Source organism: Panonychus citri, unplaced genomic scaffold (genome assembly GCF_014898815.1).
Source record: "Panonychus citri isolate SS breed McGregor unplaced genomic scaffold, ASM1489881v1 Contig00045, whole genome shotgun sequence".
Taxonomy (NCBI): domain Eukaryota; kingdom Metazoa; phylum Arthropoda; class Arachnida; order Trombidiformes; family Tetranychidae; genus Panonychus; species Panonychus citri.
The window spans coordinates 163,933-189,326 of NW_026515450.1; the positions used below are offsets into that span (position 1 = coordinate 163,933).

Below are 25,394 nucleotides of genomic sequence, written 5' to 3' on the forward strand. Positions count from 1 at the left end.
AGTTAATCTAATCAGTTTAATAAACATTTTTCTTAATCATTAAAACCTCAAAATTATCTCATTTTAAATGATCATTTGTTATTATCCAATAATCTAACCATGTTTCTTTAATTGTAACAATTAAACTCATCATATTACCTTGAGAATGGTGAAAAGTTTATTGCTCCGTTAATTGTTATCACAATAGTGCACTAATTGTAATTACAATCCAATTTAGATTATGCAACTTTAATTAAAACACAATCAAAAGTAAACTGCTAAAGTATTGTAACAATTTACTAATTATTTCAATGAAAAATATTAAACTTTCATTAACTTTCACACCGATTGATTGTTCATCTATTTTTGTACAATTAACTAAATCATTGATCACCATTGATGACAAAATTTATATAAATTTTGATTGTAACAATCAAATTGTGAAAGTTTTTGTTATTTTGTTATTAGTTAATTGATTTGATAATGAAAAAAGTTGATGATCATCATGTTATTGTTTTTGTTGGTGACTTTTAATTGTTACCTTTCACAATTAACAATTAATTTCTCACAATTATTATCAAGAAAAAAAAAGTGTTAATCAAATTGATCTAAATCAAAAACTAAACTATTGATTAGTTAAGTTTTGATTCACTGATTTACTGATGGATTTAATTTGATTAACACTAATCATCCCAACTCATCTGTTAATTGTTGTCCCGATAACCTATTAATTAATGAAGCCAATTATTTGATTGAAATTAGATTGAGAATTTGTCAATTTCGTTAAATTGTTTAATTTTTACACTTTTTTTAATTGTAATAATTAACCTTTAGTTTTTGCTTCTGTGCTCGGAAATTTTTGATCAACAATATTTTTGGCGAAATGATTAATATCATTTAAAACACAAAGCATTACAATTAAAATGATTATCATAACAATTAAATAGTTCAAGTTAATTACTTGAATACTTTGATTACAGTTGATTGGTTCATCTTTGTCTGTGATTGATGTTAATTGTTGTTGATGGTTTTATTTTTGTATCACTGGTGGTTAATTTGGTTATATCAGATCAATTAAGATTAATTACTTTGATGATTTATCATCAATCATCTTAATCATAATCGTTTACAATGTTTATGTGTGTGTGTAGGAGGGGGTTTGATTGTTGTTTACATAAATTGTAACAATTAAGCGGCAAAAATAACTAATCATTTCTTAAATAATATAATAACTTTCATCTAGTACATATTATAATTAACTTAATGATAAAAGTTGGTTAATTGTAAAGGATTAACATAAATTAGGAAAATTGATTCTCTTTGATTGATTTAATCAATCAATTGCAAAAACATCTCATTAGTAAAGGTAATTTAATTGTTATTATTAATAGCTAATTATAATGTTTAACTTAACCAATTTAACCTAAATTTGATTGTATTTGTTTCAAAAACCTAATCAATTTGTTTTCATAATAAAACAACAACAACAACAAAACTTTGGTACTCAGTAAATTGTTACGGGAAACAATTTAAAAGTTTTCTGTTGATTGTGATAAATTGGTAAACATTATGATTAAAATTAGCTGATTAACATTAACATATATCAACAAACAAACAGATAAATCTATCAAAACAATTAACATTAACGTGATTGTGTAAAAAATAAACAAGGATAATAAAACATTAATCAAATTAAATCATCACAATCCTGAAGATTCAGGATTAATTCACATCTTAATTATTGTAATTTAATTGTCATTACAATTAATAAGAATTAAACAAATTGCTCTTTTTGTTGTTCTATTGCTGATGAGAAGATGAAGATGATGATGTTGATGATTATGGCGATGATGATTATGTTGTTGATGATGATGATGATTGAAGATGATGAAAACCACCAACAATTTAAAAGTTGAATTAAATTTTCTTTTAGCTGATTGTTTTGATTCCTATAATTGGTTTAAATTAAAGATTCTAAAGTGTTGTTTATTGGATGGTAATCCATTTAATCCTGTGAAAACTTCATTGGAAATCAAGTTTACCTTGGAAAGTGAAACTTTTGCAGTGTAGCAACTTTATTGTACTCATCAAATGTTGTTCCGGTTCCGGTTGTGGTTGAATTTGTGAAAAAAGAAGATGTTGATGAAGGTGATGAAGATGATGATAAACCATTGATCATTTTACCCTTTTTACACTGAGAATAAGCCCTCAGGCGAAGGTAGAAAAATGCAGCGATTAATGTTGACATGCAAAGGATTAGGATTAAGGAGATTAAACAAATCATGAAATTAGTTGTCGACATACAAAGTAAACTAACTGGTTCTGAGTTTGAATTTGATAAAACATCAACGATCGTTAGATTACCCGATTCTTCATCATTTGATGTTGGAAGATTAAAAGAAACGTCACCGGGAGCTACAACTCGGATTATCTTCTCAGTTTTAATATCAGTGTAACGAGGTGATGATGAAGATAATGAAGAAGAAGATGATGATGATGATGATAATGTTTGTCGACGATTTCGTTGCCTATTTCTTGATGAGCTACGATTGTGATTATAATCGTTTCGATATAAATTGGTTGATCTTGGCATTCCTCCGATTGATGAGACATTTGGTAGTTTACGTTTACTATTATTGGTGCTGTTTGAAGAGAGGGTTAAATTGTTTAATGAATTGGGTGTTGATGAATATTCATTGATTGTTAATCCATCTCCATGACGATTTAGGAACATGTCTGGAGGATAAGGTGATCCATTTGGATAACCTGTTGGGATTTTAAGCATTGTCATTTTGGTTGGATCAAGGAAGTGATTAGCTGATCCAATTGTTGAGGATAATGTTGGTGGAGAGGGAACTCGATCAACATGTAAACTTGTCTCATCGGTTTCGAGTGAGGTCGATGGGGAGACTGCGATTAGCGAGGGATCTCGAGGATTAATTGATTCACTTGATGCTGTTCCACCTTTGATTTGTCCAGGGAAGGGTAACTCAGAACCAGTTATCGAACCTGAACATTTAGGTTCAGGGCATTCGTAGCGACAAACTTGGATAACGCATTGGAAGTGGACATTCATTGAGTCGGGAAATTTGAATGCTTGGAAATAGGAATAGGAAACTACGGTTGCCGAGGTACCGAAATTTTTGACCTTTTGAAATTTGGACATTATCTTGGGTCGGACAACGCAACCATAATCGTCCACCAGTTGGATGGGTTGATGTTTACCATCGTGAGCGACACAATTACGAACCAACATGTCAAACTTATTCTCATCATCTTTAATCGCTAAGACCATGGTCATTGTCTGGCCAATTTTAACGATTCCCGTTACCTCGGAAGCCCATGGACCTTTACCGGCTTGGATTTGCATCCAACATTGAATATTATCACCAAGGAAATTTGCTGTTACCGCGTCCATCATGTCGACATCAAACGGCCTGAAAGTAACTGATTTCTCGTAAAAATCGTACCAAGTACAACGAAGTCTCCTCGCCTGATCCCAAGCTTCCTGGACTTGAGGGTCATATTGGATTATAATTGTGTTCTCAATGTAAAGTCCACTTCCAGGTCGACCAGTTCCAAAAGATGCCTGGTCTGAAGAGGTCATACCACAGGCTCCAAGAAAGATATCAAATGAAGTGACCAATTGACCTGTTCCAGGGGCAAGGTGGACACATTTAGTATCCGAATAGTGACCCTTTGAAAATATCATTCCATAGAAAGGTCGATCGAATTCAATATTGACCTTCATGTGATTCTTTTCACACTTGACGTTTATATTTTTAATCTGCGGTGACTCGCTACGACCAAGAGGCCAAAGTTCATTCCCGCCAGCGGGTTGAACTGCAGTGACCGGAGGCTGTTTACCACTTCCACCTTAACAGAACTGGGATGCGCTCGATGTTCAGCAAATAGCTCACCAGCGGCAGAAGATTCTTCCTGAAGAAGATCAGTTTTACTATCAATCTCTTTGGCATCGTTAATCTGAACATATCGAAAACGAATTAGAAAAACAAAACAATCAATTAAATTTTCTTTGACAGTTAAATGTAACAATCAGTAAACAAATACACGGAAAACAATTGGATTGTAATAGAAAACAGTTTAATCCCTTTTATTACCAAAATCAAAATCAAATTAAAAACAATAATCACAGACAACAATCAAAACCGATTGATTAATAATCTTCATTATTATCAATATATTAAACTTGAAAAATTATCGATTTTGATATCAAGTTGATTTATCTAAATTTTTTTCTTGATTATCACAGAAATGAAAATCTATTTATATTCACTAGCTAATATAATTACTCTATCTACTTATTAATTGTTGTTGATATTAGAAGATAAATTAAATAAATTACTGTAAATGTTAAGTGTAACCAAGAAGAAGCAACAACAACGCGATTAACTGTAAAAGGCTAAGATGAGGTCAAAAAACTGGCTCATAAAAAGTAAATTAAATATAAGAAATTAAGGTGAGTAGTTAATTTTTGCTTAATCTTTTTACCTTTTACCTGAATATCAGGTTCAATCTATTATGAGTTGAATGTCCAAATACACGTTGATATGAAACATTTAATTCATGGTAACGTGATTGCTATTGTTATACTCAGTTAACTAGTTAATTAAATAGCTGAAAGAAACTTATTTCATTAACTAATTATTATATTTACTCTCTCACTCTCTCTCACTAAGATTTTAAATTCTATTTTTGAAGAAAAATAGTTAAATCAAAGGAGAGAGAGAGAGAGGAGATATTCTGATATGAAGATGACCAACACCATGACCATCATTTACTTTCTCATGATAATAAACAATTAACGGGTCGGACTTTCTAATATTTTGTCTCAATCATCATCATGATTATAATTGTAACGCTCTCGTTAATTTTTGCTTTCACACTTTGATTGTAAAACCTTGAATTTGATTAACAATTAAGTGACCATTGCAACTGGACAACTCGAAATACTGACCATCAACAATCAAATCGAAAGGTAAAAAAGTTGAATGAACCAAATGTCTACTTGTACAAAGATTATTTCATCAAATTAATTCAGTTATCGTTAAATTATATTGATGATTATCATCATAATCAAGGAAGATTTAGATTATGATAAGTCCAAATTCACGTTCATTTTTTTTTCACTCAATCAAATTATCTGCTAGTTGATATACATGATTATCAACTGATGATGATCATGATCAATGTCACAATCAAATTGATGAATTAACTTCATCTTGAAACAGTTAACATTTTAAGCTACTTTATAATTTGATCAATTGCAATTCAATTCAGTAAATTATCATTAACTTTATAACAATTAACTTGTAATAAAACAATTTTCATCATCAGTACTGATTTGACCCTTTACCTTGATTGTTAATTTTAATCATAATCAACTAACTAACCTGTAATTAGATGTTACTTGTTACCTTATTCATTAGGGTTTGCCATTTATTTACATGTTGTAATTGATAAAATTTACTTATCAGCACAATTAGTTAATTGTTAGCAAATAGTAGTAGTAGTAAATTAAATATAAACAGATAATATTAACAATCTATCAGTTAATTGTATCAACAATTAGATACATCATTGTAAGGGTTGATTAGATGGGCTTGTGTTTAATCAAAATTACTAATTTTGATCAGAATTAATTAGTTGATATTTAATTTTTAACTCCAAGTAATTAGAACAATTTAGAAATAATTTAGTTATTGTGGTTAATTTGATTCTAATTAATTATCATTAGTTGGAGAAAAAAAACTTTACCAATTCCTATTAGAATTACAAACTTTTTAATCAACTAATTGTAAATTGTTTACTTTACCGATTTAATTGTTTTCTCAATCACTTCATTCAAAATGATTAAAACTTTTTCTTAATCATCACTAATATTGTCTTTTAATTAATTATCCTTAAATTAATCTTTTCAAATGAAATTAGGTAGACCTATTTTTTTACAAACACTTTGTTGGATTAAGATATTTGTTTTTGCCCTCAGGCTATTTAAAAGTTGGACTCAACTGACCACCGAAGATGATTAATGTTCAGTTATCATGTTTAACCAATTTAAATTAAATTAAAGTTAATCATCTTAATCAAAGTGATCTCTATTTCAATTGATATCACCATGACGATACATATTGTTATTATTATCAACAACAATTTAAACTGATTAACTTTAAATTGTTGTATTCTAATTTCATTGCAACACTTTAATCATTAATAATAGTGTTGATGATGAAAAAAAAAGAGTTAGTTGATTAAGTTAATCATGATGATTATGTTGACAATTTTAAATTGTCTTGTTCTGATTCTCAGGTTTATTGTTATATTGTTTGACTTGTTGATGTTGACGTGATTAAATTAATTGTGAGAATGACCTGAAGAGATATAATTTAGAAATCATGTTAATTATTTATAATAATTTACTTTTTACCAATTTAGTTAATCAACTGTTTTAAATCTCATTGTCACCAACGAGAAAAAGTTAAATTGTCACAATCAACAATTAGTAAATTTTTCTCTATCATCTCAACCAAAGCTAAACTTAGATGCGGACAAATAGTTAATTGTTGTTGAAAGTAAACAATTAACAGTTTATGAGAAAATAATATTATCATGAAAGTTAATTAATTTCCATGTGAAACTAAATCAACTAATCATTGGGAGTGTTTTTGTTTTGTTTATTAATATATTGATTAATTTAACTTATTAAACAGCAAAAAAAAAGGATTGATAGTAAATTGTTATCAACAATTTATATTTAAGTGAATTGATTGTCAATCATTATTGTTGCTGTTTCCCTTTTACCTTGAAATCACAATCAAGAAACAATTTAACTCGGAAATTGTTTGATTGTGTGATTAATGATAAATACGTTATCAGATAAAATCAATCATCTTCTTCATTGATTGTTACCACTAACAGTGATTTAAATTAACTAGTTGATCAATGGTCAAGCAGATTAAATCTTATTGTTATTTATTGATTATGTTAATCAATAGTTGTCAGAACAGAAAATCAATTGAATGAGAAAAAAAAAGATGAATTGATTTGATTGTAATCAACTGATCAGTTGAGACAATATAATCACAATGGAAAAGGTTGATACATGTTAATCATGATTGGAATGGCGGAAAAAACTTGTTCCTAATCTAACAATTTAACTAAATACAATCTCAACAATTTACTGATTCAGTTCTAACGGTTAATGTTGATAAGAAATCACTATTATTATTAATAATCTTATTTCACCCAATCGTTAATCTTAATCATGAATATAAAAAAAAAGATTGACCTAATCATGGTGATGTTTAATCAAGTATATTTATCATTATGATTGTCATGATCAGGAACAAATTTAACAACAATTTAATCATATTATCATAAAATGATCAACAGAAATTTAAATTCTCATGATAGAGTTAAATTGTATACATAAATTTGGTGTCATTTTAATCAACAAACTTGATTAAACTAAACATCTTCCTGTGGTTAATGTTGATTACAATTAAATTAATCACATTATTAAATCAGACACTTAAATTGTGGTGATATTTAATTATGATAATGAAAATTTTGTCTCGTTCCTTAAATCATGATTGTTGATGAAGGTGAAATAATCAGTTAAATTAGTTTATAATCAATCATGTTTCTTTGGATAAAGTAAATTGTTACTATTACAATTTGATTATTTGATTTGTACTTTAATTGTTAAAGGAAAACTTATTATCCAATTTGTTTGACTTGTTTTTGATTCGATTGGTTTTTAATTGTTGGTTTTAATTCTGATTAGGATGATGATTACTGTAAACAACGAAACAATTTATTTACCTTGACTAATAAGATGATGATGATGATGGTGATCATATTGATGATCGGTAAATTGTTGAGGTAATAAGAGTTAAATATTATCTTCCTCATGATGGTTGATTGTGATGATTAGTTAATGATGATTCGTTTCTCATGGAAATCAGCCCGAACACTTTGTTCTGAAAAGGAATAGATGGAAAAAAAAATAAGAACATAATTAAATCAAATTGTTACAATTTTCATTTAGGAATCAGAATAAATTGTTGTTGGATTGATTAATTTGATTGTAAAGGGTGTAAAATAATTAAGAGCTAGTGATTAACTATGGTTAGGAGATTAGGAGAGTAATATTTAGTATATTTTATAGTAATGATTTACTTGACAGTTAAATCATCAATAAGTGTTACAATTAAGTTAATGATTAGTGATTATCATTGATTAATATTAATCATTTGTTGTCAGAAAAGTATAAAAAAAAGCTCAATCAAGTTTATTAATCACCAGAATCAACAGGTTTAGGTTAATAATGATAATAATTTAACCCATTAGGTTGACATTTGATTAAATTAATGGTGATACTTAACAATTAACGTTTGTTAATCTTACATGTTAGAAATGATTAACAATTTAAATTGATTATTTTCTGAATTTTTGTTGATTTAAAAAAACGGGAAGGAAATGAAAAAAAAAACTCCAACATATCATTTTGTTGATGCAATTGAAACAATTACAATTACAATCTGTAATTGTGTATTGTAATACAGTTGATTGTAAACTGATAAAATAATTAGATTAAATTGAAGGGTAACAATTTAATCAACAAACAATCAGTGTAACGGTGATGATAACATACAGAAAAAGTTAAACAAAGTAATAACTATCACAAGGGTGGAAGGCTAATTGAAGACAAATTGTTGCAAACGATAATTATATTGAATGATGATGAACAAGAATTGATGATGATGATGATGATGGAGATGAAGGTCAAGGAGAAAGTGGGTCATTAACTGTAAAAGATATTAAAACTATTCAAGATGATGAAAGAAAACAAAAAGTAAATAAAGAAACAGTAGTTGATAAACAAAGATTCATAATCTATTATTATTGTTATCACAATTAACTGATTGTTATCTACATCCGAATGGCGATTTAATAATAACCAGCATTAATTTGGCCTCGGGTGAAATTGTTACCTTTTCATTGACCAATGAGAATGTCCAACTGATCTTAAATTGTCGATAATTGTAATCAAACATCGAGAGAATAAAAAGTTTAATTATTTTCTTTTTCCCTCTCAACACATTCGTTTCCATGGTGATTCCCTCAAATTTTTTTTCTTTTCCTTCCATAATCTCATTTTCTTTCAATTAGATGAAACTCATTTAAATTTAATTCTCTTGAAAGGTTAATTGTGATTTAATTGATTGGACTTTTCTCTCGATGTTTGATTGTAATTGATGATGGAGAAGAAGGTGAATCTTTTCTGGAATTACAGGTAAATATTAATCGTTTTCTTCTTTGGCGTTTGTCTATATTGGCGTTTTCTTTTTGTTCCCCTTGACCGTTAATTATTTCTCTCTCTCTCTCTCTTTCATTTCTTTTTTAATTGTGATATGATATCTATTGGTCAAGTTAGACGGTTGATAATGGTAACTGGATAATCTCAGCGTGATGTTAAAAGGTATTTTCATCAGTATAGTCTAATGATTATCAGACATCATCAATTTATCTACAACAATCTTAATCATCATCATCACAATACTTTAGAGAGTAAGTAATCAACCTTTAATTTGAAATTATTCTTTTTATTTATTTTCTCTTTTATTCTCTTTTTTGTAGAATCTTCTTTTTTTTCTGCTCTTTCTATTCTTACACTTGATTCCATTTGAATTACTGACCAGTCCGTTTATACAAATAGTACAGACATTTGGACCAAACCACTGTTGGTATTTTTAAAATGTACTTTAAGCGCGATTGTGTTTGGCGATAATCCATCAAATGAAAGAGTCAAATGATTATGATGATAAAAGATAACTGTGATGATGATCCTGGTGATGATCATGGCGATGATGATGATAAGAGTAACTTTGATTAATTGGTTATAGATACAAAGTGTATGAAGATAACTTGACTTGAAGAAACTTGGTTATCATGAAGAAACATGATCACCAGTTATGTGAGTTAATTTTTTCATCCCAATCAGTTTAATCAAATTTTTCACCTCTAAATTAATCAGTAAATTGATTGCGAAAAACAAAACAAAAAAAGATTCAAATTCTTTCAGGTAAATCTGATTATTTCTATATACTTAGTAACCCAAATGTATTATTAATTGTTGTATTCATGTTTCCCAGTGAAAGTTAAACATTCAATTTCAACAGAAAACTGTCAACTTATCAATCAAATTGATGTGACAACAATCAAATCAATTGATTTAATGAATATCACAAAAAAAGGAGAAACATTTATTTTTTTTTCCTTCTCAATTCTAATATCCATTAATAGCTTTGTTATCAAATTTAATTTTCCAGGTCACCATCATCAGAACATCGCAATACATGATGATTGGATTTACAATCAACTTGATTACAACTTATTGGGAATCAATGATAACATTTTAACTACTGATAGTTAGCCAAAGAAGTCAAGATCAATCAACGGAACCGAAAAGTGATCTTCCATGTGAAAAAATCGATACACTAACATTGACATGGACACATTCAAGTGAATAAGAAGTGACAAAAAAAATTGGTTGAATATGATCATCACTTACCCTTGACCTTTTCTTGGCTTTGTATTGTAATCCTTAATTTGTTGACAAAAACTTTGATTGTCACAATTAAGGGTTGTTGTTGTTGTTGTTGTTGATATAATAACTATTATCTGACTCAAACAATTTACCCTTCAATGGACGACAACACTTAGTTTATAAAATTTTTTTTCTCCATCTTGATCAATCCTTAATCAAATTAGGTTGTTGTTGATTGTAAGAAACTTCATTATCATTATCGTTGATTCAAATCACAATTTAGAAATTAATATTTCCAAGTCTAGGTCAATTCTAATCCTATTTACTTAAACCCTTATATTGTTAAAATTAGATTACAACCATTATCATTTTCATAACACTTAATCATTACTATCAATTGAAATTGATTAACTTCATTCTCAATGATTAGGAAAATTAATTTTCTTCACCTGTTAACTAATAATAAGATTAACTTGCTTACAATTATTATTAGTAACTGGTAATAAGAAATTAATTATTCTCATTCCCATATTCATGATTTGTTAATTCTGTCTGTATTTATGCCTAGTGACATGATTAACTAATCACCAGTATATATATGATAACAATTAACTGGTGAAGAAAAGTTTAATTCAATTAACTGAATAGTATGTGAATGTTGACAAATTTTTTTCCCAAAGAATCTGAATCAACAATTATCATTAACTGTTAACGTGGTAACTTTATGATAACTATGATTAACTTTAAATTGACATAAAAATTTTATCCCGTTAATTGTAATAATTTATCAGCCTTCAATTAACATTATTAATTGTTTTCCAGTCTTTCTTTAAATTTAGTCTCTTAGGTTTTAAACTAAATTTAGAAATGAATGTAAATTTTTAATTAAAAATCGCCAATCATCATTTAAAAATAATCAATTGCAAATGAAAATATTTACAATTAACAATTTAAAACCTCAGGGTAAAGTGATTAGTCAATGATTTCAATCTAACAACAAAATGATTATTAATTATCAGCTGATTAGCTGATGAAATTGATTTTCTATCCCAAGCTTAACTTTAGCGTAAAATTAATCATCTAATTATCTTTACAGATTTGCAACAATCAAACATGCAGATTAATTGTAATGATTAAACCATCGACAAGATAAACCGAAACAATTAATCAAATGATTTTCAAATGGACCATCAAGAGCTAAAATTAATCAACCAGGAAGGAAACAATTAACTAATCAACATGGAAACCAAAGCCAAGAAAAAATTTTCTGACCTCTTAACCAAAATCAAAGCCAAGTAAAAGATTTAATTTAATTGTAACAATTTAAAGAAGGTCAGTTTTATTGTGTCCAAAAGTATATTTATTCTGATGATGATGAACAAAAGAAAGAAAAGAAAGAGAAGATGAAAACGCCTTTCATTTTTCTCTTTCTTTTCTTAGGTTATATTGTATTCTAAATACAAAGTAAAAGAAAAAGTTTCTACGAGAAAACCGCCTCAGGGGTTTAACCAGAGCGTAAACTTTTTTCACGCTCAGTTGACTAAGCTAATTCCATGTATTAATTGTATGTAATTTAATCCACAAGAGTGTTAACAATAATAGGAAAGTTTAAATTGTTAGAGAAAAACAAAACAATTCTATTAATCCAACTTTTACCTTTAATCCCAAACCCTAATCCTTAACCTCTTATGTATTTCTTATGTTAATTGGATTGAGTTTGATTATCACATTTATATGATAATTGTCATGATAATAGTAATTAAATAATTTATAAATCATTTACTTAATTGTTACTCGTTAAAGTTTCGACAAATTTAATGTTCAAATTGTATCCTGATACTTTTTTTATTGGAAAATTATCTTGAAATTTCATTTTCTGTATTCTAAATTAGATTAACTAATTTAATCCAGTAATTAAGGGTTAATTTGATTTAATGTGATTCCAGTAAATATTTTAATCAATCTCAAACCCCTTAATTTGAAAGCCTTTAAACAAATGAAATTTAAATTGAGCAAATTTAATTCTTGGGTGCGAAAGGTTAATCATCTTGATTAATTAAGACTTTTGATCAATCATTTATTCACAATTAGAAATGAGTAATTAAAAAATTAATGATTGACTCTAATTGTTTGTTGAGTTTTCAATAAAATTTTATTTTTACAAATAAATCAAACATTAAGTTTATCTGCAATTTGAAATTAACAATTAAACATCAACAGCAATTAATTATGTTAATAAAAAGCAAGGTAACAATTAAAATAGCCCTTTAATTGTATGTTAATTGGTTGAATTTTTTTTTCTTCAATTTAAATCGTCGCTGATTTGTTGTGGTTTCAACAGATTTATATTCAAACTCAGGTCACTGATTGTAAACAATTAACTATTCAGTTAATTAACTTTATTTTCAGTAAAAAAAAAAGAAATGAAAATAAACAATTAATTTAAATTGTAATTAATTAAATCAATTAAACTGTGGTTTCTTTTGTTGTTATTACTTTTCAATCATACTCATCACTTGTTGTTTATGTAACTCAGCTGATGATAATTTGGCCCTGAGGCGTTTTGAATGAGAAAAAAAATATTTTGATCTTGATTTAAATCACTGACACCAACAAGATTATAAATATATGTATTAACTTGAATATGATTAACTAATTATCCAATCTGTTTTTGACAGATTCCAAATTTTGTTTATTCCGTTTTTCTCTCTCTGATTGTGAATCAAGTTTTCAGAATGATTATCATTTGATTTACACACAATTCAATCATGATTTGATCTTCATCTCTCTCTCTCTCTCATGTAAATTGGGTCCTAAAGATGAAGATTTAAAATATATGTTTAAAAAATATTAAATCTAAAGGGAGAAACGATAAAGATGAAGATCCGGTTGTGAGGAAGATGATGAATCCACCTAATAAACGCTCAGTGTGATGATGGTGAATGAAAATATTATATTGGAAACACCAACACAGGGAAGTTGAATCAACCTTTATCACTTTACTTCATCATCATCATCATTATCATCATCATTTTGATACGTGAGGATATTTATTGTATTCTTGATCTTAATCCGCTTTAAAAATTTATGATCTCATCTCTCTAACTGGCTTGAAAATATAACGGATTAAAATACCATTCAATAGATGATCAGGAAAAGAGGATTTAAATTTGATTATTAAACAATATCAATGTTAAAAGGACAAGATGATCATCATGTTTACATTGTTGTTGATGATGATGATGATGATGGTAGATGATGATTATAACGGTAAAAAAGTGTTTACATGTTGAAGGGTTAAAGTCTTTAGGTGTGTATGTTTATCCTTCGTCTAGATGGTTGTTATCAATGAAAAGTTTTGTTCTTTTCTCTTTTTCTCTTAATAGTATTTAGTTAGAATGTTATTAGCACAGTTAATTAGATTGATTGAATTGTATTAAAAGAACAATTTAGTAACAATTAACAATAGAAAAAAGAGAAAGAAGATTATTTAAAAGGATAATCTTTGTTTTCCCTTTAAAAGGTTTTACTGATTCTCTTTAAGGATAAAACAAAGAAATTGAAAGATAAATTATATTACAAGGAAGAGGAATAAAACTTTATATTGGTAATCATGTTTTTCTCTGATTAATATTGAATAATTATGAAAGAAAATTAAACATGAGAAGGAATTAATTCTCTGATTATCAATGAAGAAAAAGAATCATGTTGATTGAGTCTAAATAACAACAGAATTAAGGATTGGTCAACATGGAAAAGAATTTTCAACAAAACTGATTAACTAATTAATGAGAAGTATGATTAACAGAAATTGGATTTTTTTTTCTTCTCTGTTTTAGATTGGATTCATTTTCTTTCTTCTTTCTATTGATCGAACTCACAAATTGTTCGAATTTTAATTACGATCTCATTTATCGAACTTGAAATGTAAACAGTAGAGTGAGAATAAGATAAATTGCTATTATATTTAAAGTGAACTTTTATCGCTCATTTTGGTTGGTGAAATTTTCTTCTTCTCAATCGCGTTAATTGTCGTCTAATTGTTTTATTCAATTTTCTGTGTTCTCATTGAAATTAAGTCATCATCATATTCATCAAATGTGAGAAACTGTTGATGAGAAATTACCATGTTCCTAACGGTAGTAACTCGGTATTTTCTACTCTGTATATGCGTGATTACCGTTAGTCTTCATTTCTTGGTGATGATTCTTAATTTATCTTCATCAATTTGTCATATTCTCTCTATCTCTCTCTCTCTTTCATTGTGTTCGTTTTTCTAATTTGTAAGAGGAAGAAAAACTGACCATCATCTGTTTACTTTTCTTCACGTAACTGTTTTTCTAAAAAAAAAGTTTTCTCTCTTCTTTGTTTGGTCAACAGGTAACCAGGTTTAATCGATTACGAAGATGATTTAAATTATCTTTATTATGATGATGATTAAGATAAACACTAGTTAGTGACAAGATTGACCTGGTAACGCTCCTGAAGATTATCCTGAGTGATGGTCAAACATAGTGTGTAAGATGAAGATGGTCAATGTCACTGTTTTCATCTTCTAATTAATATACAACAAGGTTGAAAAGATGGAAGATAAATTAAAACTCTGCCCTTTTCTCTTCATAATATCTTTTATCATCATCATCATCATCATCATTATCATCTTTATCTTCATGTTGTTTCCTTGGATACTAAAGATTAATTAGAGTTTTCTTAAGAGAGACTATTAATGAATTACATATCATATGTTATAATGGAAAGATGAAGATGCTAACAAGAAGAAGAAGAAGAGAAAGAAGATGATAATGATAATGAAGGTGATACAGAAAGAAAAGGAAGATAATAGAAGAAAGGTAAATGGAAGATAAAGATGAAGATGAAAAGAAAAAAAAGGAAGAAGAAGCAAAGGATTCAAGGTAAAATTTCATTTCGAATCAACTTATTATTATTAGCTACCTGTCTTCACATGAAAAGACGCTCAGGTAAGTATGTATACAGAATGAAGATAAAATGAATGTTCATGAAAAATGCTTTCTCTTCAGAATCTATTCATTATATTATTATTATTCTTTTTTTTTCTTACAATAGATTTTAAAGAAAAAGCCTCATGAGGTCAGTAGAGCGACATAAAGAGTCTAATTTACTCAGACAAACCATTTCATCTTTCTCATCACTGAAGATTACTGGAAATTATCATCATCATTATCATCAATTTCCTTCCTTTTATTTTCTTCAATGGCCTGAGTTTCATTTGGATATTTCATCATGGACACTTTTTCCAATTCCAAAACAACAGAAAATTTTTATTCTCATTAAAAAGATGAACTTTTTTTCCTTTCCGAGAAAATTAAGATGACAGGAAGATCGTAATGATGATGATCGATGATCCTGATGATATTGACTCATCATTAGTTATCACTCTGGTCTCGATTGATGATTATCATGGAAATGTTCAATTCTATCTCTTAGGTTAACCTTTTTATGAATGAATTTAGGTGGACCTTTGGTTTAAGGTGATCGATTGGCTTATTTACCAAGCATCTTCATCTATTTGGTATCTTCAATGTTATTCAATCAGGAAAAAGTTTTAATCATCACAATATTTAACAAGATATTTCCTCTCTTTTGTTAATCTTTTCAGCTCTTAAATTGTAACAATTAGATAATCACCATTGAAGATATGACCCAATTTCCAATAATTTGATTTAAAATTAGATCACGAAAATTGTTCAATTGTAATTGATCATTGGTAATCATTATTTACTTTTTAGATCACTTTCTAGAGTTTGAGACAATTATTGGCATTTTTTGTGATCATGGATTCAGAACTTTCTAAAATAATTAACTATCTTTGCACGAAACTAATCAATTAGACAATTATTACATGTATTGGCAATTAGAAAGCAAATCAAGAAGCATCGAGAGTAATTAGTAACATCTTGATACATTGTTTTCTTATTGTTATTGTTGTCGTTTTGTTTTAATTGAATCAACAATTGATGAGTTGATTGTTGATTCAATTGATGAAAGGGATTCATATGAATGAATCTGTTGAAAAAGACAATCAAATTATATCTTGATGGTCCAGTTATGTTACCATAATTGTGTCGATAATATTTGAATAGATTTTGCGTTAATTAATCATAATTAAGGGTTATGATAAGGGTTATCAACTTGTCATCTGTAGTATTTAATTGAGATAATTTAATATTGGTCCATTATCGTTTTGACCTGAAAATGATGTGAAATCGTGGGCACAATTCATTGTGATTTAGCTGATTGATCAAGAAAAGAAAACCACAATTAAAATCTCTAGCAAAAGCTATTAATTTTTCCATTAATACAATTAACTTTTCAACTAATCAATAGATTCAATCAACAACAACAACAAATCCAAGAAAATATAAGGTAAACAATTAAACTTAAACCATTAACTTTCAAAACTTACGAAGCAAATTGTTATGATTACCAATTGTTAATCTAATTGCTTCCCTTCAATTCCTACTAGGTCTTGATGTCATTGGCTTAATTGTTGACCAATTTCAATTAAATCAAAATCATCCAACTTCAAATGTAATGTTTTCATTTGATTGTTGAAAACTTTTCCAAATCACAACCTTAATTGTTGCAACTATTGAACCAAAATACTTTCCTATGATTTAACCCTCACAATTATACACTTAAACAATTAACTAATAGTCTAATAATACATTGATACAATTAGATTAAGATTTAATTGATTGCAAGTGAATACAAAATCATTTATGATCAAGTTTGATGAGTTCAAAGTGAATCTATTGGGTGAATTACTGTTGTAATTGTGGTATTGGATCAATTGTAATGCTAATTAATCCTAATTAATGGTGATTATAAGGGTTACCAATCAAGTGAATAATGTTAATTATGTTTTCGTTTTGTATTAATAACAAACCACCACCTCTAATTGTGTGAATTGAATCAACGACAATTGTCCCGGATTGTCCCAAATTAATAAACAACAAACAAAAAAAAAGTTAAGATTATTGTTTTCCAATCTAAATAGACAATCAACAATCATCACAATGATTAATATTAATTGTTGATTAAAGAGGATACAAGACACCCAACAATCAATACTTTCCGTTTCATATGGTATCAAACCCTTTGGTTGACACATTAACTGTCAATGGTTCATCAACTTGCTTAATTGTAAACACATATACAATATTGTCAATGTATCAGGCGACAAAGTAAACAACACAATTAGGTTAACTAACAAGAATCATTGAAGGATAATCAATATATATTATTATGATGATTGAAACAGAATTCAGGTGAATTTATTAATAACAATTTAAATTTTTTTCCTTCTTCCTCTCAGTTACAGAATCGCAATGAAAAGTTGAAAAAAAACTTTTTTTTTCCAAACTAAATTAGCCTAATCGGTAGCACTGGATAAGAACACTAATCCAGTTAAATTCATCACTATTATCATCATCATTAGGAATACTCTTGAAACGTTTTGCTCACTTGCTACATCATCATCATCATCATCATCATCATCATCTTCATCCGTAAGTTAATTCAATCAATCCTTTTGTAAAAGTTACATCATTAAAACCCTGGAACCAACCTTATCATGATCATCATGATGATCATCATCATCATAAAGAGAGGCATCAACCCTTAATGATGATGAAAATCATCATCTTTTTTTATGATGATAATAATAACGATCATCTTTATCTTCATCATCATCATCATCACCTTTCTCACTTCTCACTGATCTTTCATCTTGAAAATTATTATCTTTTTTTATGGGTTAATGTTTTTCACAATCAACTGATAGCTGTTGATTGTTTAATAGTAATCACATTAACTAATATTGTAATAGTAAGAAACAACAACTACGGAAGACATTGTTAATTGTTATTAACTCAAATTACTTCCTAATTTGCTCAATTGTGTTACTATTACTTTTCTGTATCAATCAATATACAGTATTGATTGTTTCGAGTAATAATAATCGCGATTAAGATAATCATTTGGTTTTCCTAAACAATTTCACCAATTAATCGGATCAATGTTATAACAATTAACTAACTAACATCTTTATGGTTAATGTCAAGTTCAAGGTTTATCACTCTTAATTATGATTGTCATGATAATATTAATTTCTTCTTGTTTTAAATCAGTTTGTTACCCTAATTGTTGTAGTTAATTTTTGATAAATAGATTAGATTTGATTTGATAATTATAATTAATTATTATTCATTTGATTGGTAAAGGGAAAAACTATTTCTGATTTGTATTAATATATCAATTTTATCATCGAGAGTACTTTTAATTGAGTTGATTGCGATGATGATAATTTCTGATTTGTGAGACTATTAAATTGCCGTAAGTTAATTTTTCAATCTTGTTAATTGTAAAATTCAAAGCACGATAATGATGATGATCACTTTTTAAATTGATCCTCAATCTTGGATAAAATTACCTTGATTATTTGGGATTATTTCTGATTGTATCACAAGAAAAACCCTTAAAGGTGAATAGATTTTTCAACCTAATTTCATGAAGATTTTCAATTTTTTTTTAATTAACAATCAAGAGAAACTTTTCCTTTATTAACTACTGGAATTAGCTAATCGTAAATTTAATTGTTGTTACAACATTTTAAAGTCCAAACAATTAACCAATTCAACATCACATGTTAACTAATTGGAGGGAAAACTAATCACCAACAGTGAAAGAGTTTAAATTGTTGTTGACAATCAATTTAATTTTTCGATATCATATCTTACCTTTTAATGGTTGGGACAATTAGCCTTACAATAAACTGAATTAATATCCAAAGGTGTCAAACAATTAAGAGTCAAATGTGATAATGATGAAACCGATGAAAACACTTTGAAAGTTTCACGAAAAAAAATCGTTGCTAATTGTAAACAAATCCAAGAGGAAAGAAAATGTTAACCAGCAACAATTACCATAAATCACTAAATCACAGAAGCACAATTAAGGTACACAATCAATGGCTATTGTCCAATTAACTTGAAAGTGACTAAATGATGATCACCGAGTCAAAAATGTATCTAAATTGTTGCGATGAAGATGAAGGCGAAAAAAAAGTTGAGCTGATTAAAAGACGAAATGAAACTAAATGATTAACTAATCCAACTACAGTTAAGATGATGAAAAGGAGATTATCAGAGCAGTATCATTCTCATCATCATATTATCATCCAAGAAAAACAGGTAACCAAAAGAAACACTCACTCCTCTTACACCTTTTACCGTTACTTTTGGTTCACCTTTTACCGTTAGAATGAGCATCAAGCGACCTCTATTATCCTCGAAAGTAGATTCTTAATTGTGACCGTTAATTGTTTCCAATTGTCATGTTTTCTATATTAATCAATATTCTCATCGTTACTAAGCTTTTATTTCCACTTTCAAGTTCAGTTGATTGTTTGATTGTCATCGTAATGATTAAGTCAATTTTCGTCTAATTTTCTTGTTTGTGCTTCTTAATTGTTGGATAATTAATTTTATCGAAATCATTTCCATTTTTGGAATGGGTTAAATTTTTAATAGAAAATAAATAAGTTAATTGTTGATTAGTAATAAATATAATGCTTCTCATTTTGTTTGTTTCTCATTTTTACACATTTTCTCAACATAATTTGACTCTTTGAACATTTCTAGTTGGTAATTATGTATATGTAACATTCATGGTAAAATCGGATGATTTGATTAGCAGGGTGAGATGATTAACAAAAAAATCATTTTGTTATTATGATTATCATCGTTTTCTTTTTTTGTTTGTTTATAAATAAATAGTTAATTATTAGCTAATTTGATTGTGGGAAGGTAGAGAGAGAAAAAGAAAGATGATAAGTTATGATAATGGTCAGAAATATGATTGTACCATTAAAATGAATCAGCGTCTTTTCATGTTCCACTTTTTCATGTTAGTCTTTTTTTTTGTCACTTCATTGGAGTTTTGGTTTCCCCTGTTAATGGATTTCAAGTTTTCTTTCATTTTCCATCAACTAATCATGATCACAGAAAATTATACAGTATTTTATATAATTACCGCATTTACAACAATTAGAATTGATCATATAAAAAGAGGAGAAAAGGCTGAACAAGAGATGGTTTTTTGTTGATGGTCAACAATAGAGTTGAATATGTTTGACGGAAGATAATTAAAAGATAATTAAGATGGAGAGAGAGATTAAGAATAGTTGAAGTTTAAACCAACAATGATAGTGATGAGTTTGGTTAATTATCGTTGATAAAATTGATGAGTTAAACACAATCGAATTTTGATTTAATCTCTTCGATGATCTTGATCTTAATGATATAATTGATTCTTTTTCTTTTTGATGGTCAGCCAATGGTCAGAGTAGTTGTGATTTGTTTTTCTTTAGGCCATATAAACGAAAACACCGATATTATCTTCATCTCGACGCATATACTTTTGATCAATTAGCCATTCAATTTGTTCCTTAATTAATTTCTTGGAAGGTAGAAACATATTCTTGAGAATTTCAACTAATTCTGTCTGTAATTGTGCGTTGGTAATTCGTTTTCTCATCTTCATTATCTTTACAATTGCTTCTTGAGTTCTTAAAATTCGCAATTGGACAATCTTCTCGTTATCTTCTTCACGACTTTTTTCAGTGGATAACTGGAGACGTCCAATTAGATTTAGTTTACCTCGACGTTGTGGCTTATTATTTTTACTGAAAGAGAAAAAGATACAAAATAAAACAGAATTAATAATCAATTAGTAAAAAAAAAGGTAAACATGTTTATATTAATCAGATTATCATGAAGGGTAAAAAATGCTAAAGATTAAAAGTTTAACTTACACTATATGAAAATCTTGATTAACCCAAAATAAAGTGGTATCAGTAAAATCTTTAACTGATTTACAAGGCACATCACATAAAAGGATTTGTGTCTTTAATTTAGGAAAGGCAACTAATGACTGAAAAGAGAGAAGAGTAAAAATTCAAGATTAGTTAACTGATTGTAGCAAAAAAAAAGTTTAGTAACAATTTAGCAATTTGAAAATCATGAATCAAATTACCCAAAGTGTTCGTCTAAGTTCAGCATCGGGAAGTTCAGAGGCAAGTTTGAGATTCTCGAACGATATTTTATCATTTGGACGCTCGTTCCATGTGAAAAGAACTGCCATTTGGAAAGTCGTTACATCTACATCATATTTACCATATTTACTACCAAATGTAATCTAGAGAGGGAGAAAAGTAAAAAGAGATTAGATATTTACAGGATATTGAGATAAATAATTAAGAGAACAATTTAACTAACCGTTCCATTTGACATATGATGGTACCATTGTAATTTTCGCCCACTGTGTTTCTTTTTATAAAATTCTTCCACCTCTGGGATAAAATCTTCCAATTCTAAGGGAAGGGAAACCTGTACACGTTCACTACCACGTGCCCACGCACCAACATTTAAAATTTTGATATTTATAGTATCCGAATAAGCGCCATCAATTAGACGCTGGGAATTTTTAAATTGTTGATTGAGATCTTCGCTAACTTTAATATCTTGAAACATTCGAGCTAATTTATTAACATAATCAGCCGGCATTCCAACTTCACGAAGCCATTCAACCATATTCTCTTCTTTCTCACTATCAGCTGACGAGTCAAGGATTAAACGTCGGGTTAAATGGGCTTTATGGTAACGCATGAAAACATCCTTGTTCTGTACATACTTTAAGACTAGAAGCTGTTTAAAAAAAAATGGTTTAAGAAAAATCACATTAATTGATTATAATCAGATAAATCAGCTAATCAACTAACCACTTCTTTTAATTTTGTTTCAATCTCTTCGGAGGTCAATCTACGACTTAAAGGGGTTTTACGAAGTAACATATCACAGTAATTTGCTAGCATCTCAGGGCATCGCGATTCGGGAGGTAACTTTGTAATCATTACTGTACTTCTGTGGGCAGAGAGAAAAAGAGAAAGGTTAACTTTGATTGTGACAAACTTGATTTAAGTGATTGTCATACGTACATTTTAGGTTTAGATGCTAATTCAAGTTTAAAGACCGATGTATCATTAACTACTTGTTTAAAAGCCTGTGAGATGAAACAATTATATAGAAGAAGAGAGAAAAGAAAAAAAAAGCAATATAAGAAAGAGAATTCAAGGTTAGATGAGAAGAAGATGATGGTAATGGTGATGATGATGAAGAAGAAGAAAATACGTAAAGGGTTTGGTGATTTTTTTGCGTGGGTAATCAAAAATAAAAGAGAAATTAAAACTCAATTGGATAAATTGTATACCTTATCACGCGCGGTTAATAGTCTTGGATCATCATTGAAAGCTTCTGCGACTAGAGTGCTAAATCTAACAAAAAGTTCCAGTAATTGTTCAACATATTTCTCTGAGTCTTGGGTGATAATCTCAGCTGAAGCCATCATATCAGCTAATCCTTGTTGAACAATATGATCCTCTAAATAAGTTAACATGGGTTCAACACCACCTTCAACTCGATCCAATAAACGAAACATTAGATTCAATTCTGTTTACAAGGAAACAAACATAAGATTTGTAAGAAAATTGATAAAATGATAAGCTCATGAGATACAAGGGAGAAAGAGACAAAGAGAAAAAGAGAGAGATACATATAGAGATAGAAAAGGAAATTTCCATTGATAAATCAAAGTCATTGAACTTGAATTTAAAGAGGAAGAAATTGACGAATTATTTTTCTATCATCGTCATTCTCTATTATTGCAAAGGTGAAATAGAAGGCAAATAGAAAAGCTGTTAGCCTTGAATATCTACTCACTTTTTGTCTCATTATTCTGAATCATTGTTGGACATTCAGCAAGAATAACATCTTTATGATTAGTAACTAGAACCCGTACACAAGTCTCGTTCAACTATAGAGAGAGAGAGAAAGTAGAGATGAGACAAAGATACAAAATGAAGATGAGAAAGAAAGATATAATATTATTATTTTTGTTCTGTCAAAAAAGAGATGATGAGAACAAAGAATAATTTACCGATGGAAGAGAAAGAGATTCAAGGTATTTGGCACCTCTCATTTCTTCTTCTTTTAGTTTCATATCAGCCCAGATCATATAATTTTGTACACCATTGGCCACTAGATATTCAGCCGCCTTGGAATGGTAAAATGTTTCGGTTGCTTCAAGATAGGCTTTTTCGAAATTTTCTTTATAAATAGCTTTGTCATTTGAATTGGAGCATAGATTAACATAAGATTCCCTCACTCCGATGACCAGTTGAGAGTCAAATGCTTCCCCATTTCTTTCAGCGTGAACCAATTTCATGGCACTATTTTGAAGTCGATGTTTAATATTGGAGAAAATACTTTCATTCCAACTGGTGTGCATAAGCTAAATAGTAATAAGAATAATAATAATAAACAAGTAAACAAGAAAATCAGGTTAAATTGGTCGAATATTAAAAAAAGAAACAAATAGAAGAAAAAAAGCTTGAACTTACTTTTCGTACGATATTTTCTTCAATGGTTGTAGTTTTTGAATTATTACTTTTTTGATTTGACATGAGGGGAGTAAAAGGTAATGGAAGGTAATTACATTGTACAAAGAATTTACTCCAAGCAGCGACATATGCTTTAAGTAAGGCCTGGTCATCATGATGAGCTAATACCGTCTGAATATTGGGAGAATAAACGGAAAAACAAGGTTAGAATAAGAGGGTGACCAAGAAAGATAATGATGATGATGATGAAAATGAAGAACAGGAATAGCCTCAATTCGTTCCCTGAATATGTGCTTACACTTTGTGCTTGTGAGATGAACTCTAAAATATCCTGTTGGAGAGATTCATGAAGTTTATCAGAACACTGATCCCATTGGACAACATTATGAACATTCCTGATCCAATCGTGATAGAGCAAACATCGTCATCATTAAGGGAGAAATAGATAAGAAAAAATCCAAATAAATATTAGAATGAAAATTGTGGACAAAGAAAGACAAAGACATGATGAAACATCATTAAACTAAACAGAAAAGAACCAGAAAAGAACCAAAAAAGGAGAGAGAGAGAGATAAAAACAAAGGAACAAGAGAAGAGATGGAAAAAGAAAAGGGTAAAAAGACACTAATTGAAATGGGTCTCTCTCTTTTCACGAAAGATCAAATTAAGATAGAATTGAATGGAACATGGAGATGAGAAAGAAGAGATTGTAACAAAAAAGAACACAAATCTTACCAAAAGAGTTCTTGCCATTCAAGCTGAGAGACATTTTGTTGATGTAAAAGCTTGAGAATAGTTTGCCTCATTGACGGCCAATGATCCTCAAGTTGAGGTATTTTCTGTTGGAAGGTAAACTAATAAGAAACATGGAGGAAAATGAAATGAAATGAACAAAAAAGCACAATCAATTAACGAACAATATCCTTGATATAAAGAAGACAATTAAATCAATTAATTACCTTTGTCATTTTATATTAAAAATTAAAAAAACAATCATAAAAACAACAAGAAGAAAAATTTAAACATCAACACCAAGAGGAAGAAAATAATAAGACAAAAAAGAAAGAGAACAAAATCAAAGAAAGAGAAAAAAAGAGAATATAAAGCGACACCTGTCGGCGATTAAAATTCTCTTTTGGAAAAGAGAATTTTAATTTTTCTTTTTTAATTTTCTTCCATTGTGACAATTAGTTAATCGTTTAATTTGGAAGTGAAGTTTTAATTATTTTAGTTGTCTAATTTTGGTTTTAATTGTTTAATTTTGAGGAATTAATTTGTTCAGTAGAATTCGATGTTTACGATTCAGTTTGATTGTGTTTGAAATGTTTTTCTTTTCTCTTGTAA

At 28.6% G+C, this 25,394-nt stretch overlaps 2 protein-coding genes and 1 long non-coding RNA gene across 7 annotated transcripts; 1 reads left to right on the top strand and 2 right to left on the bottom strand.

Annotated features, from left to right (window-relative positions):
• Positions 1-762: 762 nt before the first annotated feature.
• On the bottom strand, positions 763-19,773 carry LOC128398118 (uncharacterized). Its single transcript, XM_053358939.1, is given in 4 exon segments — positions 763-3,847; positions 3,850-3,963; positions 7,825-7,982; positions 19,333-19,773. Coding segments are annotated over 3 exon segments (2,034 nt in total). The 5' UTR covers positions 7,915-7,982; positions 19,333-19,773; the 3' UTR covers positions 763-2,017.
• Positions 8,494-17,509, top strand: LOC128398120 (uncharacterized). Of its 4 annotated transcripts, none has more exons than XR_008327055.1 (5): positions 8,494-9,298; positions 9,440-9,573; positions 9,643-10,087; positions 10,335-15,531; positions 15,638-17,498. It is a non-coding gene; the product is annotated as an uncharacterized LOC128398120 (long non-coding RNA). The 4 variants fall into 4 exon arrangements; XR_008327057.1 differs by having other exon boundaries at positions 9,145-9,298; positions 10,335-10,527; positions 11,649-17,509; XR_008327054.1 differs by having other exon boundaries at positions 9,145-9,298; positions 10,335-17,498.
• Positions 19,774-20,090: 317 nt separating the features above from the next.
• Positions 20,091-25,105, bottom strand: LOC128398115 (cullin-5-like). Of its 2 annotated transcripts, none has more exons than XM_053358936.1 (13): positions 25,010-25,105; positions 24,786-24,904; positions 24,349-24,445; positions 24,051-24,221; positions 23,588-23,941; positions 23,371-23,464; positions 22,862-23,100; positions 22,590-22,654; positions 22,374-22,515; positions 21,871-22,299; positions 21,629-21,790; positions 21,408-21,526; positions 20,091-21,278 (listed from the first exon to the last, which is right to left on the bottom strand). In XM_053358936.1, the coding sequence occupies exons 1-13, from the start codon at positions 25,016-25,018 to the stop codon at positions 20,960-20,962; spliced, it is 2,319 nt and encodes a 772-aa protein (XP_053214911.1). In that variant the 5' UTR covers positions 25,019-25,105; the 3' UTR covers positions 20,091-20,959. The 2 variants fall into 2 exon arrangements, with proteins under 2 accessions (XP_053214911.1, XP_053214912.1); XM_053358937.1 differs by having other exon boundaries at positions 22,374-22,512; positions 25,010-25,041.
• Positions 25,106-25,394: the final 289 nt, after the last annotated feature.

What these genes read in the sequence shown, in the direction of transcription:
- LOC128398115 (XM_053358936.1), bottom strand. An exon ending in TCAGAATAATGAGACAAAAA is followed by an intron (nt 23,101 to 23,370) that starts GTGAGTAGATAT and finishes CCTTGTAAACAG; the next exon opens with AATTGAATCTAATGTTTCGT. An exon ending in AAACAAAATTAAAAGAAGTG is followed by an intron (nt 22,300 to 22,373) that starts GTTAGTTGATTA and finishes TTTTTTAAACAG; the next exon opens with CTTCTAGTCTTAAAGTATGT.